This window comes from Coenobita brevimanus, chromosome 65 (genome assembly GCF_032717465.1).
Source record: "Coenobita brevimanus isolate Jiangsu-jjx chromosome 65, ASM3271746v2, whole genome shotgun sequence".
NCBI classification, from domain to species: domain Eukaryota; kingdom Metazoa; phylum Arthropoda; class Malacostraca; order Decapoda; family Coenobitidae; genus Coenobita; species Coenobita brevimanus.
Window position 1 is genome coordinate 52,454,777 of NC_137018.1, and position 17,500 is coordinate 52,472,276.

General features: G+C 44.0%; 1 protein-coding gene across 1 annotated transcript in view; it reads right to left on the bottom strand.

Moving 5' to 3' along the window:
• Positions 1-17,500, bottom strand: part of LOC145404892 (microtubule-associated protein 1 light chain 3 gamma-like) — a 36,832-nt gene that overhangs the window by 7,092 nt on the left and 12,240 nt on the right. The window contains exon 2 of the mRNA XM_080276393.1: positions 14,394-14,449. Coding sequence (XP_080132519.1) covers positions 14,394-14,449 — 56 coding nt within the window. The remainder of the gene's footprint in view (positions 1-14,393; positions 14,450-17,500) is intronic.

Genomic DNA, 17,500 nt, shown 5'->3' on the forward strand with positions numbered 1-17,500 from the left:
ACGTGACTGTGAACGCTGAAAGTGAGATCAGTGATCATCTATTACGCATGAGAGAGAGAGAGAGAGTGAGAGCGCAGCAAACATTATTGAAGCAATGGGCCTCTCTCCAACGTATTTAAAACAGCAGCTTCCATATTAATATTACTATTATTATTATTATTATTATTTACTGTAGTAGAACCGTATTGTTGGTATTTTTATTATTTACATTTTTTTTTTTTTTTTTTTTTTAAGTGGAAAAGCGGCGAGAGTAACGCGAGAATCGAAGTTCAGTAGCGTTCGGCACCGTTTAATAGCCAAAGATCCAAGTCTCGAAGCGCGCCCTGTCCCGAACCACCTCAGCTTCAGTTGCCCTTGAGCTGTGGTGGTGAACGCGTTAGGGTAATGGTGACGGAGTACGCGATATTATTCACGTAAGTAGAGAGAGAGAGAGAGATGGGTGGGTAACAAGAAAAGGGTAGTGTTGATGGATGAGACAGTATACTGAGAAGACGGATGACGATGATGATGATGGATAGGTGGCTAGCATGAAAGGGTGTGTGTTGAATACTGCAGAGAGAGAGAGAGAGAGAGAGAGAGAGAGAGAGAGAGAGAGACTACCGTTTGCGTATTCATTCACTGTATTATGATATTTATGAGCCAATAGCTGTATCAGTCACGTCAAGGCTGAATAGGAAATTATCTCTTCACTGATAATGAAATGAAGAAATATATTTGGTTGTAAAATATATACCGTATAATGTTAGTCTACTGGCGGTACATACTTGGCTATTAAGCTAAGTATACACTGCCACTTTATTATTATTATTATTATTATTAACAGAATAAGTGGACATGTTAAAAAAAAAAAGCTGATATAATATTTCCGGTTAATTATACTTACCTGTAATTTTCCTCAGTCGTAGTTACGTTGTCACTTCCGATTGGGTTTTATCATTGATGGTTTTAGATTAAGTTATAAAAGTTATGGCTAGGTTTTAGGCTGGTTTAGGGTAGGCATAGCTATGGCAGGTTTAGGTTGGTACAAGTCAGTTATATTTTGAGTTTGGTTGAATTTGGGTAGACTTGATTACTTACGGTTTTCAGGTTAGTTGTGGCTTTGGTTTTAAGTTAGGTCTGTTATGGTTACGGTCGTTTAATTTTGATATGGTTCAAGGCCCCCCCTTTTTTTTTTTAGCTTTTCGTTTAAAGTACACATTTTGAACTGAAAAAATAAAAACTTAGAGGAATGGTAGGAAGTGCTTTGAATGGCACACACACACACACACACACACACACACACACACACACACACACACACACACACACACACACACACACAACGTCTCTGTGTACTGAATTCCTCATAATTCGGATTTTTTTTTTTTCCCCCAAGTACAAAAAACACAAGGAGATACGACACACTCCTCTCCTCGTCTCTCCTCCAGGAAAAAAAAAAAAAAAACGCCTATAACTATTAACTGCGTAGGAACAGCGCAGCAAACTCTCCTTCCATTCACCACGTTATAATGACAGGAAGAGTGGCAGTGAAGTATGTAAATTGGTGTTATTTCAGCATCAGACATTGTAAGATAGGTCTGTTGATGGGAGATTTTTTTTTCTTTTTTCTGATTCGAAGTTGTTTGGAAATGACACGTGGCGTATTTGTGTGTGTGTGTGTGTGTGTGTGTGTGTGTGAGAGAGAGAGAGAGAGAGAGAGAGAGATTATGCACCTTTTTTCCCCCACGATAATTTGCCTCAAACCGATGATATTTTCCTCTTCCTCCTCATTATTATTATTGTTATTATTATTATTATTATTATTATTAGCGAAAAAAAGGAGACATTGGAAAACTCTACAGCCTCGCTTCCATTTCCCTCCCTCCAAAACAGTGTATGTGACGACTGATAGTTGACCGTACGCTACCCCGTGAAATTTGATATTCCTCTACTGATCTTGCTCACAGGAATCGTAGCAGTGAGCGATAAAATACTATTATTATTTAGTTTGTTATCGCATCAGTATCGGCTTTGCTTTGTTCCCCTATCACACGAACACTTCCTGTTTTGTGGGTAGATGATGAGTTAATACTATATGCACTGGTTATGAAGCTGGCGATCACTATTACCTATTCTAATTAATATTACTCATTCTAATCAGCATTCCTCATTTTAAAATTACTCATAATCAGTTATTGATTTTAATATTATTCAAATCAGTATTACTCATTTTAATATTACTCATTAATATTTCTCATTCAAATCAGTATTACTTAATATTACTCACTAATATTTCTCATTCAAATCAGTATTACTCATTTTAATATTAATCTAGTCAATATTACTCATTCTAATTAATATGACGGTACTCTTTCTAATCACTGTTATTCTTAGGGACGGTTTGTACCACAGGAGGCTTCATAAGTTCGTAACACATCTTTCTCAGTGATTTGTTCTGCACATATATCTTGACATTCCCTTGTATCTTAGCTTTAACACAGACAAAGTTTCCTGCAGTAACATACCAGAGGCTGCTGAGGTGTAACGTGTAGAATGAATCGCTAAATCAGAGGCGTTAAGAAATTTCAATGCCACTTGTAATACGGATATGATATTCAGAACGCTCTCTCTCTCTCTCTCTCTCTCTCTCTCTCTCTCTCTCTCTCTCAGCGGATGCCCGATGATAAGCACATCCCATGTTAGTTGGTGTAAAGAACAAAAGATCAGCCTTGCTCTTCTGAAATGTGAACGTTTGAAGTAGAACGGGAAGTGAATGAAAGCAAGGACTCTCTCTCTCTCTCTCTCAGATTCAAGTGTGTAGAGCCTTTATTTCTAATCTTTATATGTATTTTCAACTATATCAAACTCTTTTGCGCCTAATTCAGTACAGTACATAATCCAGCCTCTTCGTATAATCTGCCCTAATCATAACAACTCTGACAAACCACCCAGAATGGACCTATTGTTGATCGCGTTTGTACTTAGACCTTGAGATGTTTAAAGAGACGGGGTAGGCAGGTTTGAGAGAGAGAGAGAGAGAGAGAGAGAGAGAGAGAGAGAGAGAAACGGGGGGAAGGGGGAGTAGGACGAACCGGACAGACGAGCCAACTTTGAACATCACATCCGTCGGGCGTCTACATGAAGGAGGTTGCTGGGGACAGACAACCCCCCTCCCCTAGTCCTACCCTCCTTCCCTTATCCTTCATTCCATTTCCCCCCAACACGTAAAAAAAAAAAAAAAAAAAAGGGAGAACAAAGCACCTAAAAAAATAAAAAAAAGAGAGAGATCGGAAAAACCAGAAGAATAGGAAAGTATCGCAAGTTAGTTTTTAAATGAGTGACGGTACGATATGTTTTCCCCACCCGGCCGGCAGCGTCCCTGGGTAAACAGGGCAAGAAGGACTCCACGGCACTCAGTAGTAGGGCAGCATATGAGGGTCAGAGTGGGTACATGAGAGGTCGATGGCCAGATGTTGGGTATCTTCGTAAATATTTAAACTTTTGAATACAGGAACCCTTTAATTCTAACTGGTAAATAATTTGAATGATGACTTTTAGGTGAAGGCGTAGTTATGGGTTAGTTTGATCATTTTCTATTCGTAGGTGTTTATATATGGTGATGGATGTGGCTTGTCCTCATTTTCCGGCCTTGCTTGTGCTCGTGTCAAGCATCCTCTTTTCTCTATCTGTCCTCCCTACCTCCCAGCCCCTCCCTCGCTTCTCTCCCCCCTAACCCTATCTTCAAACTCGAGGACGTGTCGGTTATTTATATTTTCTCTCCAAGTTAGTTGGGTTTCATTTTGAGGGCGCTCTGGTTTTGAGTTAATGGAGGATATGCCAAAGTCTGTTTCGAAAAATAGTTTAATAAAATCGTTTGGAGATAGTACCAGGTATAAATTGCTAAAAAGTCGTTAGGTTGAAGGAGTTCTCGTCCCATTACTCTTGTCCTGGTCTCTGTCTGTGGTACCGGTATATATAGTTATCACATGCATTCCTTCTGTTGCCGCTCTTTTTCTCCCCCTTACCGTTCTCCCTCCCTCTCAGTCCTGTTTTTCTCACCCTTCTATCTCACCCTTTTCTTTCCACTTACCCTCTCCCTTCTTTTTCTGTCGTCCTCCCTCTTTCGTCTCACCTTTCCTCCTGTTTCCCATTAAAACTCCCACACCCAGTAATCTGTCGCTTCCTTTAATTTACCTCCCCTCTCCCTCTGTTTTCCCTCCCCTTCTTAATTTTCCCTCCCTTCTCCCTCTCTCTTTATTTTTCCTCCCCTTCCCCCTCTCATTATTTTTCCTATCCTCCCTCCCTTTCTCTTGCCTATTCATTTTTCCCTGTGATGACAGTAATTACCGTATTATTCCTGTTTCGTCTGTAGGGAACACAAGTATATTCCTCTAAGACCCTCGTTCATTACTACTACTACTATTACTACCACCACCACCACCACTGCTATTACTATTACGGTTTTATTTAAAAGGTTAGTGCATAGTCTTTCTCAGTATATCCCACTGAAACCATTATTCAGTAATATTTTTTTTAGTTCTGTTGCCTCCATACAATTTTATTTACAAGTAGTACAGTTCAGAGGACTTAGTGGGTTATACAAAAATTATACAGTAAAAAGAATGTATATACCTACACAGATTTTATTCTTCCTCCTACTTTTCTTTCGTTCCCTCTCTCTCTCTCTCTCTCTCTCTCTCTCTCTCTCTCTCTCTCTCACACACACACACACACACACACACACACACACACACACACAATAAAAACACACCCTTGGCTGGCTACTCCCTTTAAAGTCTCTCTCTCTCTCTCTCTCTCTCTCCCACGATAAAAACACACCCTTGGCTGGCTACTCCCTTTAAAGTCTGTCGCTGTCTCTCTCTCTCTCTCTCTCTCTCTCTCTCTCTCTCTCTCACACACACACACACACACACACACACACACACACACACACACACACACACACACACACACACTCCCCCTTCTCACAGCACAAAAACTCCCTCTTCCCCCCTACCCCCTGCCCTCCACGCCCTCTATCCACCCCTATCCCTTACCCCCTATCCGCCTTGGAGGCTGGCAACCACTCTCACGTGTATTCCTGCACGTGACCCCACCAGCCAGTCGCCATAACCGGATAGACAGGGGTAGGGTAGGGTAGGGGTTGGGTAGGGAAGGATAGGGTAGGGTAGAGGTAGAGTAGGGTAGGGTGGGGTAGGGAAGGGAAGGGTACTGTAGGGGTAGGGAAGGATATTGTAGGGGTAGGGAAGGGTACGGTAGGGGTTGGGTAGGGTAGGGATAGAGAGAAGAGGGTGCAGAGAATTGGAGACTAAGAATAGAGACAGGGGTTGGGTTGGGTAGGGTAGTGGGAGATAGTGTTAGATGAGATAGTGTTAGATAATGTTAGGTAAAATTGTTGAGACAGTTCAAGGAAAAAGGGAGAAAGAAGAAGACAAGGAATGGAAGAGAGAAGAATGAAAAGGCGAGGGAAAGTTACAGAAATAATAGTAACACCCTCCTGCCAAGTACAGCCATGCACTACAAACTCCCCTACCGGATGCTAGCCACACATATGTGCTGTGTATACAATGAGGGTGTGATAGCAATACGTATATACAGCCATTCAGTGACCTCCCCAAACAGCACACACAGCGGACACGAATGTACTGTAGCGATGCCTGCCCTTCAGTGCCTCACACCCCATACATGGAGCGTTTAAAACAGTGGCTTGTGTAACTTCCTGTATTCATCCCCCTAAAGCCATTGCCTCCAAATCCGGGGGTCTCTCAGCGTACTTCTCAAGACATGAAAACCCTCTATCTTGCCAATCAGTCAAATATATACTTTTTTTTTCTATGTCTTCTTCAATATTTCCATAAAAGTTGATTCATACACACAGTACACGGGGCCTTTCACCATTTATCATCATAAGGTACAGAGTTGGGATTAAATATGGCTTTTAGTTACGGTGAAGCCTATACCACACCGTCATGGTATGGGGGACAATTGTGTGAAGTTTTATCAAAATCTGTCCATACAGGTGGAAGTTGCACAGCGGACACGAAACTGCAGACAGACTGACGGAACCGCGCAAACCTGTACTCCCCGACCTGTTTAACCGGAATGGGACTAATGATAATAATAATAACTAGCTATTACTATTACCAGGACTTGCAGTGAGATAGAGAAGTGGTCTATTAAGGCGAATGAACAGATACGAGAGGAAACGACCAGAGAGAGGGGAGGGGGTGAAGGGATGAGTTGGAAGTTACGTAAAATTGCACAACTGCACCCAACTCACACGCCAGACGAACCTAGCAAACTATTCTTTTAACTAACGTGTGAGGTGGAGAGAGAGAGAAAGAGAGAGAGAGAGAGAGGGGTGGAGGAAGATTGGAAGACAAAGTAGGGGAAGGAGGGAAAAGGCGATGGGGAGAAGAAAGGAGGGAAGGAGAGAGAGCGTGAGGAGAGTGAGAAGGAAAAAAGAGGGGAGGAGGGAGAAGAAAGTGTGGGGAATGGAGAAAGTGGAGGGGGAGGAAGAGATAGCAGGGGGAGAGAAGAGAAAAGGGGAGAGAGGGAAGGGGGTGAGGGAGATGAAGAGGGAGGGGGATGAAGGAGCAGGGAGGGGGAAAGGAATGAAAGGGAAGAAATGGGAGGAGGAGAAGAAGCAGGGAGGAAAGAACAGAAGGGGAAGAGATGGGAGGGAAGCAGGGTAGAGGAAGGAAGGGGAAGTAGTGAAAAGAACGATGACAGGAAAAAGGAAAGTGTGGATGGGAGGAAAATGAGAATGAAAGGAAAGCAAAGGAAGGGATTAAACGAACGAAGAAGGAAGGGGGAAGAGGAAGGTGGAAAGGAGGAAGAAATGAAAGAAAGAATGAAGGAGGAGAGAAGGGAGGGGGGGGGGAGAGAAGGGAGAGTGAGGGAAAAAGCTGCCAGTGAAGTTACGTGACTGGTGATATAACTCTTCGCTTCGGTGACTTGTTGCCGAGAGAGAGAGAGAGAGAGAGAGAGAGAGAGAGAGGCATTATTATTCGCCACTTAAGGATTACCCAACAAAACCTCTTCAGTTCAAGGACGAGCTGTTTTATTCTTACCTCCAAGCGATTTTATTTTTTTATTTATTTTTTTTATTACTCCTTTACTGACTCCTTTACTACAGTCCTTTCACATTAACTTGGCCAAAATTTTCGTCCTTTTGCATCTTATTTCAAGTAGCTCAGAAAAAAAGACAGCGCTTCGGCTCTACGTCCCATCCACTGCACTTCTTCGTGACTAGCAATATATTTTTGCGTTTTGCACTTCATCGTGACTTGTAATATATTCTAGCGTTAATTTTACATTTTTTTTACATTTACAGGGCTAAAAATTATGACCTACCTGTCTTGTTTACCTGCACTGATGTGGGGTACAGGTTAATTGCGTCGTCTAATTACAGGTGAACCATTAATAACCGCAGGTAATTAGGTGGACGCTTATATCTCCGCGTTCCCGGTTTTATTAATATTGCCGTAAATTAAGGTAGAAGAGGAGAGGGAAAAATAAAAAGGAGAGATAAAGGAGAGGGAAATGGAGAACAGAAGAGAGGAGTGAAGAGAAGGGTAAGAGGAAAGGGAAAATAAAATGGAGAGATAAACAAGAGGAAAATGGAGAGGTGAAGAAGAGAGGAGTGAAGACAGGGGTGAGGAAGGGAGTGGTTGAAACGACGAAGTGAGATGAGATGATTGCAAGGGAGGGGAGAGGTTATAAAAACAGACGTGAGAGAGAGAGAGAGAGAGAGAGAGAGGTTATACACTTAGTTATGGCTTGGCAGTGGATAAAAAATAAGATATACATATGATAGCTATAGGGGAGGGACCTAACATGGGCATACGGTCATTTCACACATCATTCATAAGTCTACCACCACCTGAGGCTGCTGTGATGTGGCCAAACAGAGAAGATAAGAGGCAGGAAGGGAGGACAGGGGGTGGAGAAGGAGTGGATAGGTTAGGGGATAAGAGAGGAGGCGAGTGGAGGGACGAGAGGAGGAAATGGGAAAGAGATGATATGGGGAGAGGACAGGAGAGAGGGGAGAAGTGGGGAAAGGAGAGGAGAGAAAGGAAGAGTAGAGAGGAGAGGAGGAGCAGACGCAGGAGGGATGAAAAGCAAGGTTAATTCTCACGTGGTTGTGCACTGTTGCTGTCTGTTTGTTCCTCTGACCTTGCCTCACTCCTCTCCCTCTCTTTCCCTTCTTTCTTCTCTCTTCTTTCCTTCTTCCCTCTCCTCTTCCACAATCTTCCCTACTTCCCTATCTTTCCCTTCCTTCTTCTCTCTCCTTTTTCTTCTTTCCTTCTTCCCTTTACTCTTCCACCATCATCCCTACTTCCCTCTCTCCTTTCCTCCCTTCCTCTGCTTCCCATACACCTTCGTCTTCTTCCCTTCATTATCTCTTACAACTCCCTCCTCCACCATGTTTTTGGCTCCCCCCTCTTTATTACTGTCCCCTCCTTATCATCTCTCTCTCTCTCTCTCTCTCTCACACACACACACACACACACACACACACACACACACAAATAAAAACTCAACCATTGGATACTCCATTTAATGTCTCTCTCTCTCTCTCTCTCTCTCTCTCTCTCTCTCTCTCTCAATTTATTAGGGAGGAGATAAAGATTTCTGGCAGTAAAGGAAAAAGAAGAATGAAGAACGTGGAGAAAATAAAGGGAGAAATATAAGGAAGAGGAAGGAGGAAGAGAGAAGTAGACGAAGTGAAGAAGAGTTATATAGTGTGTTTATTGATATTCTTAACTGCTGATTTTGTGTGTGTGTGTGTGTGTGTGTGTGTGTGTGTGTGTGTGTGTGTGTGTGTGTGTGTGTGACCGCGATACAGGTGTGTGGCACTGACAGGTGAACGTAACTGAGAGAGAGAGAGAGAGAGAGAGAGAGAGAGATTACGGCGAAATAAAACAGCTTTTATCCGGAATTAACTTCACAGACAGACAGATAAATAGATAGATAGATGGATAGCTGGATAGACAGACAGACAGCAAGACGGATAGACTCTAAAATAGGAGTAGCTGGGGAGGAAGGGATTATCTTTGCTGTGACCTGTTTAGAGAGAGAGAGAGAGAGAGAGAGAGAGAGAGAGAGAGAGAGAGTTTTTGTAAGCATGAAAAAAGTTGCAAAAAAAGAAAGGTACGAAGAGATAAGAGATGAGAGGTAAAGATACGCCTGTGTCTTCCTCTTCCCTTATCTTACTCAAGTGGTTTTGTTATCTGTTAAGGCTTATCCAGGAGGAGAAAAAGTGAGGGAGATAGATGCAAAGGCGTCTCTCTCTCTCTCTCTCTCTCTCTCTCTCTCACTCACTCAGCCTGGATATGACAAGCGGTAAGGGAAGGGAGAGGATGGGGAGACGAGGGGAAAGGAAGGGAGGGGAGGGGAGGAATGGAAGGTGGGGGGAGTGTAACAGTGGGGAGTAACATCCTGAGAGAGAGAGAGAGAGAGAGTGAGTCCTAATGAAATGGGTTTTTTACTGCTTGCGCCAAAAGATAACTCTCTCTCTCTCTCTCTCTCTCTCTCTCTCTCTCTCTCTCTCGTGACCGGTTTCTCCTTCATCAATCCTGGCGCTCCTCTTCTCTCTTTCCCCTGTCTCTCCACCTTCCCTGTCTGGTAAGGTCCCCACCCCCACTTTCTACACACACACACACACACACACACACACCTTTATATTGTATGTTTGCTCGTATAGGTATTGTATATAACTTCCTTACTATATTGCCTTTACACACACACACACACACACACACACACCTGATATATTGTATGTTTGCTCGTATAGGTACCGTATCGCAAATGCCTCCTTAACTAGATTACCTTTTCGTTTTCATCTTAAAAATTCCTCCTCCTCCTCCTCTTTTTCTCCTCTTTCTCTACTTGCTCCTCTCCATCTCCTCCTCCACGTGTTATTGCTCCTCCTCCTCCTCCTCCTCCTACTCCACTGCGCAGTTCCGAGTTCACCTTTGCGCGATGTTCACTGCCTTCCTTTCTCCTCCTTCCCTGTTTCCTTCCTCATTCCTTGCTTTTTTCCCCCTTCCTCCCTTCTTTCCTTTATCCATTTTCCCTGCCTCCTCTCGTTTCTTCCTCATTCCTTCTTTCTCCCTCCCTTACATTTTCCTTCCACTCCTTCCGGGCTTCCATCCTCCCTTTCTCATTTCCTCTTCCTCCCTTCCTCTTCCTTCTCACTCATTTCCTCTTCCTTTCTTCTTTCCTCATTCCTTCTCCTTCCTTCCTTTCTCCCTCTCTTCTTCTTCGTTCTTCTTTCCTCCTCTACCCCCCTTCCCCTTCCCCCTCTTCCTCCTCTCATTCTTCTGTTTCATTCGTTCTTCCTATTCCTCTCTGCCTCCTTTCTCTTCCATTCACTTTCCTCTCTCTCTCTCTCTCTCTCTTTCACACACACACACACACACACACACACACACACACACACACACACACACACACACACACACACACACACACACACACACACACACACACACACACACACGCCACTAAAATCGACTGGAACAATAAACATATAAATCTAAACACACCATCGCCCCACCTAAGCACTTTCTTAAATATGCCTTCAGACGATTTTCTTCAGCTCAGGTAAGAACGTCCTAGGTCTGAAGGGGTTAATTAAGCCTCTATCTAAACCCCTCGTTATAAAAATTCTGTCCCAAGATAATTCGCAAGATATCTGGTGTTGAGAAGAAAAAAAATAAGGGAGAGAGAGAGTACTTAATGATAGGTAAAGTAATTAATAACAGGCAGGGTAATTAACAGGTAGAGTAATTAATAACATGTATGGTAATTAATAACAGGTAGAGTAATTAATAATAGGTAAAGTAATTAATAACAGGTAGGATAATAACAGGTAGGGTAATTAATAACAGGTAGAGTTTAATAACAGGTAGAGTAATTAATAACAGGTAGAGTAATTGATAACAGGTAGGGTAATTAATAACAGGAAGAGTAATTAACAGGTGAATCTTTTACCTGGCGAAACAGCTGCTTAGGTAACTGAAAGCGTGAATGTTGGTGTGGTGACTCATCCTCTCATTCTCTAAAACACACACATACACACACACACACACACACACACACACACACATTGAGTTAATCGAATAAGTTTTCTTCACTTAGTTTTATGTCCTCTCTCTCTCTCTCTCTCTCTCTCTCTCTCTCTATGGTAAGCAACGGAGTACCACTAGGGTAAATTGTGGGATCCGTTTCCTTATTATTATTATTATTACTACTACTACTACTATTATTATTATTATTATTATTATTATTATTACAGAAGATGAAGGAAGTAAGGAAAACAAATAAATAAAAAAATCCAAACACCAAATTACAGGTGCTCTCCAGTCATAAAAAAAAAAACTATTAGTTGGACCTGTTGAGAAAATTAATTTGCAACAATTTTTCAGGAACGAATTTTTTGGGGAGCGGTCATTTAGAGAGAGAGAGAGAGAGAGAGAGAGAGAGAGAGAGAGAAATGTTCCGGCAAATATTAAACCTTACTTGCAGTGACTTTTTTGTTTTTATTTTACTCTGTCTGGACGAAACTTTTAAAAACAACACTTGGTTGGACACAGCAGTCATTAACCCTTTCCCTGTACTCCTTTCACATTAACTTGGCCCAGGTTTTCGCCCTCTTGTAGCGAATTTCACGTGGCTCAGAGGCAGAAAAAGGACCATACTGTAGCTGGGCATCCTTTACATTCTAACTCTTCTTCGTGACTAGCATCATATATGACTGTTAGTCTCTTATTAAACGCTGCGTTCACGATGGAGATATGGGAGTTTTAGACCACGTATTCTAACACTTCTTCGTGACTAGCATCATATATTAGTGTTACTGTTATTAAAACTCTACATTCACGAAGATATGGGAATTTTAGGCCAGGTTAGAGTGAAAGGAGTGTAGGAAGTCAATTTTAAGACGGAAGAAATCGTCTTTGGGAGTTTTTGATCAGGTTGGAGTGAAAGGGGTGTAGGAGGTTAATTTTAAGATGGAAAGAAAATCGTCTAACTAGAGAAAACCGTCTGTTGGAAGAAGTTAACCCTCTCAAAACCGTGGCGTAAACCTTGAAGCAAAGAGGCTGGTGAAGGCTGTTGCTAATCCGTTTAATTAGTAAGTCTCACCTGACCTTAATCACATCGTTTCACCTTCCCTCTTCCTCCATATCTTCCCCCTTCTTCCTCTCCTCCCCCCTCCTTCCTCCTCTCTTCCCCTCCGTCCTTTCTCTCTGTCCCCCCTCCCCTCCCCTCCTCTTTTTTCTATCCAGACTACCTCCCCCTCCACTCCCCCTCCCCCTGTATGACTCACACACCTGCACACACACACACCTGCTCGCTATGTGTCCCGCATTGGTGCACACGTGTACGTTTTGGAGGAAATTGAGTTAGTTTATGTTTATGATTGTGTGTGTGTGCGTGTGTGTGTGTGTGTGTGTGTGTGTGTGTGTGTGTGTGTGTGTGAGAGAGAGAGAGAGAAAGAGAGAGATCTGTGCCGAAATGACTGTGTGTGTGTGTGTGTGTGTGTGTGTGTAGCTGTGTACGTGTTTATCTGCACATTCCGTGAGTCATGTCGGTAAATACATGGTTTACATAGAGTGAAAGAAGGAAGGAGGGAAGGAAGGATGTGGATGGATGGTTGCATGAATGGAAGGAGAGCAGGAGGATATGGATGGATGGGTGAAAGGAAGGTGGAGAGAGTGGAAATGATGTGGATGGATGAGAGAGAGAGAGAGAGAGAGAGAGAGAGAGAGAGAGAGAGAGATTGTTGTGACTAGACAGAAATGAGCAACAGAAAAAAAGAACAGAAGGAAAAAAACATGACAAAACAACCTTAACAGATAAAGAATGAGACTGCAAGATTACGTGGCAGCAAAAAACATGATATTGATGGCAAGGTTACAAGAAAACAAACAAGAAAAATAATAGCCAAAGAAAATAGCAAGACAAAGAAGAAAATATTAGCGAAAGAAAGAAAATAGGAAGACAAAGAAGTAAAATTTTCCCAAAAGAAAATAAAGACAAACAAGGAAAGAATTGGGGAAAGAAAATATCTCAGTAAGCAAAGAGTAATATAAATGAGGAAGACAGAGAAAGAAAATTTTGTGAGACAGTGAGAAAATAAGACGGTGGGAAAATATCTGAAGTTACAAGATTGTGGGTAATGTCTTACGAAAGATATAAGATTATGGGAAGACGTCTTAAGAAAGGTATAAGACGGTAGGAAAATGTCTTAAGAAAGATATAAGGTGGTAGGGAAATGTCTTAAGAAAGATGTAAGAATGTGAGAAAATTTTTAAAGAAAGAATGCAAAGGGAGATGTGAATAAATGTCATGGTGTATGTTTGGATAAGACTTCTTGGACAAGCATTCAGTGTGTCATCTTAATCATTAAAGCTGACATCCAGGAAACATGATAATCCCATCTTTGTCAATCATAGTAGTAGTAGTAGTAGTAGTAGTAGTAGTAGTAGTAGTAGTGGTGGTGGTGGTGGTGGTGGTGGGCAAACTGTAGTAATAAACGTAATAATACCGGTAATAATAATAATAATAATAATAGCAGTAGTAGTAGTAGTAGTAATGGAGGTGGAGGAGTTAATATATATTTCCATATCTGACATCTCGTAAAAGTCAAGGTTTATGTGTGTGTGTGTGTGTGTGTAAGGGAAGGAAGTGTGCGTTTACATGAGCATGCGGTTTGTGATTTTTGTGTGCAATTTAATTTTTTCCCGCGCTGGTGAGAAGGCCACAGCAAGAACAGCGAAAAAAACACACACACAAGAACAGCCAGTCATAACACAAGAACAGCCAGCCATAACACAAGAACAGGTGATGTAACACGCACCAAAACAAAACACAATAACAAGAACTTAACGGAAAAAAAAGACACCACACAGGCATAACACAAGAGCAGGTGATATCTCGCCCTAATTACGTAGCTCGAGACCAGGTAAGCGCATAACACGTACCTGCAAGAACACAGATACGAAAAGCTCAGAAGAACAGGGTACAACACGAGCGAGAACAGAACACAGGACGAGGGAATAACAGAACAGGTGATATTAATTAAAACACTCTTCAGGCGGAATATCAGAAAGGCACAAAGGAGAACAAACATGAAGAAATATTGGTCTTTTTGAGGCTGTTAGAGGCTGGGTCAAATCCGAGGCATGCAATCTGAGACAAAAGAAAAGAATGTGGAAAAGCAGGAAGGCAAAGAACACAGGGGAAAGGGCAAAACAGTATGAAACAACCTCATAAAAGAACAAGGAAGAACAGTAACACTAGAACGGGGAAGAACAAGAATACGAGAACAAGGAAGGGGAAAAAAGTGCCCCCCTAAGCAGGATGTAGTGAAATATGCTTACCGGAATCTTGTTGGGGAATTTGCTCCTTATGTTAGCAACTTCCTGCTTCCTTGAGGCTGCAAAAGAGAGAGAAGGAGATTAGTTGGGTGGGGTGAGAGAGAGAGAGAGAGAGAGAGAGAGAGAGAGAGAGAGAAAGTGAGTGAAGAGAAAGTGTGAAGAGGCAGGGGATACTGAGAGAGAGTGGATGATGTGATGTGAGGGGGAGACAGGGGATGAGGGCGGAGGGTGTGGGGAGAAGAGTGAGGGGAGAATAAGCTGAGAGATGTGAGGGAGTGAAGGGCATAGTGTGAGAGGGGAGGGGAGGGGAGTGGAGAGGGGAGTGTTTGGAGTGAGAGGATGAGAGGGGAGGTAGTTGATTTGACTTGATGCAACTGGTGAGGGGAGTGAGACAGATGGTGTGAGGGGGTAGGGGAGTGAGACAGATGGTGTGAGGGGGTAGGGCAGTGAGGCAGATGGTGTGAGGGGGTAGGGGAGTGGGGCAGATGGTGTGGGGGGGTAGGAGTGTGAGACAGATGGTGTGCGGGGGTAGGGGAGTGAGGCAGATGGTGTGAGGGGGTAGGGGAGTGGGACAGATGGTGTGAGGGGGTAGGGGAGTGGGGCAGATGGTGTGAGGGGGTAGGGGGGTGGGACAGATGGTGTGAGGGGGTAGGGGAGTGAGACAGATGGTGTGAGGGGGTAGGGGAGTGAGACAGATGGTGTGAGGGGGTAGGGGAGTGAGACATGGGGTGAGGGGGTAGGGGAGTGGGAGAGATGGGGTGAGGGGGTAGGGGAGTGGGGCAGATGGTGTGAGGGGGTTGGGGGGTGAGACAGATGGTGTGAGGGGGTAGGGGAGTGAGGCAGATGGTGTGAGGGGGCAGGGGGGTGGGACAGATGGTGTGAGGGGGTAGGGGAGTGGGGCAGATGGTGTGAGGGGGTAGGGGGGTGGGACAGATGGTGTGAGGGGGTAGGGGAGTGAGACAGATGGTGTGAGGGGGTAGGGGAGTGGGGCAGATGGTGTGAGGGGGTAGGGGAGTGAGACAGATGGTGTGAGGGGGTAGGGGAGTGAGACAGATGGTGTGAGGGGGTAGGGGAGTGAGACATGGTGTGAGGGGGTAGGGGAGTGGGATAGATGGTGTGAGGGGGTAGGGGAGTGGGGCAGATGGTGTGAGGGGGTAGGGGGGTGGGTCAGATGGTGTGAGGGGGTAGGGCAGTGGGGCAGATGGTGTGAGGGGGTAGGGCAGTGAGGCAGATGGTGTGAGTAAAGAGGGATGCCATTGGGTGAGGGTGAAAATATTATCACACACACACACACACACACACACACACACACACACACACACACACACACACACACACACACACACACACACGAGACTACATTTAATCACTATTTTTTCGTTTCCCCTTCTTCTCTCCCTTCTAACCACCCAATTAGAAGAGGGGGGGGGGATGAGGGAACGAGAGAGGAAGGAGGGAGAAAAAAAGGGGGGAGAGATGTGGGTAGGTGTGAGGGGGAGAGGGGAAGGGAGAAGTTATGAGGGTGGTGTGTGTGTGTGTGTGTGTGTGTGTGTGTGTGTGTGTGTGTGTGAGAGAGAGAGAGAGAAAGAGAGAGAGAGAGAAAGAGAGTGAGGGTGGCAGATAAGAGGAGACGGGGAGAAGGGGGCGAAGGAGGAGATGGAGGCAGAGTATGTAGTAAGAGAGGGGGGGAGGGGGAAGTGAAGGGGGGGAGGGGAGGCGGGTAGGGGGAAGTGAAGGGGGGGAGGGGAGGCGCGGTGGGGGAGGGGAAAAATAAAAAGAGGCTGAGGATGAGAGTGAGGGGACGGGGAACACACACACACACACACACACACACACACACACACACACACACACACACATACACACACACACACACAGGGTCTAAAATCAAAACAATCAAAGGGGAACAAAAGAGCCAATCAGAACGCAGGAGGCGGGGGCGTGGCATGCCATGGCGGGCGCTGATTGGCTGGCTAATGAGAACGGGATTTAGAGGCGTTTTTCTGGTTTCACACGCAATAATATTAGGCCTTATGAGCGATTTAGTTTTTATGAACGTGTTTTTTGTTACTAGTGATGATAATAAATTTGATAAAGATGAGAGGAGACTTGCTAGGGGTCGTTGGAGAGAGAGAGAGAGAGAATGATAATAAATTTGATAAAGATGAGAGGAGACTTGCTAGGGGTCGTTGGAGAGAGAGAGAGACAGAGAGAGAGAGAGAGAGAGTTGAAGGGAAGGGAAGACTGAGGCGGGAGGGGTCAAGGTAAGGGTGAAGGAGCTTATTGGGGGAAGGAAGGAGGGAGAGGAAGGAAAGGAACGAGGAAAGAAACGGGTAGGAAGGGAGAAGAAAGGGGGAGGAAAGAAGATGAGAGAAGAATGGAAGGGAGGAAGATTGGAAGGAAGGGCAAGAAGACACAGGTAGTAAAGATAGAAAGGTAAATATTAAGCTGGAGAGGAAGACAGATAGATAGAAGGAAAGTCATGTTAAATATAAATACAGGAGGGAAGGAAGGAGGGAAAAATGGCGATGAATGAAGGAAAGGAAAATTAAAAATACGAGGTAGTGAAGGAAGGTGTAAGAAGGACAATGAATGACAAGGAAATGAAGAATGAAGGAATCAGTAAAGGAAAATGAGGAAAATAAAAGGAATGAAGGAGGGAGAAAGGAAGGATGGAAAGGAGAGAGGAAGACAGGCCTCATTATCTTCCTCCTTCAGTGTGTACCCTCTCACCTTTATCTAATTGCTTATCGTCTTTTATCTCTCCTTATCTTCCTCCTTCACCCCTGCTATCTGTTCCTTCTGCCTGTCTGTCGCCCTCTCACGTCCTTATCTCTTCCTTCAGATATTTCTCTCTCTCTGTCTCTCTCTCTCTAACCTCATCATCACATTCTTCTTTCTCCAGATCCACGACCTCGCTGTAACCACAAATTCTCTCTCTCTCTCTCTCTCTCTCTCTCTCTCTCTCTCTCTCTTTCTCCATATACGTGTCGAGCGATAACAAGTGACCTACGTGACTAAACACACAGCTTCCTTATATGTATGGCATTAACAATGAGAAAGTGAACGATAAGAAGAAACAAATACTACTATAGCATTCTCCTCGCATA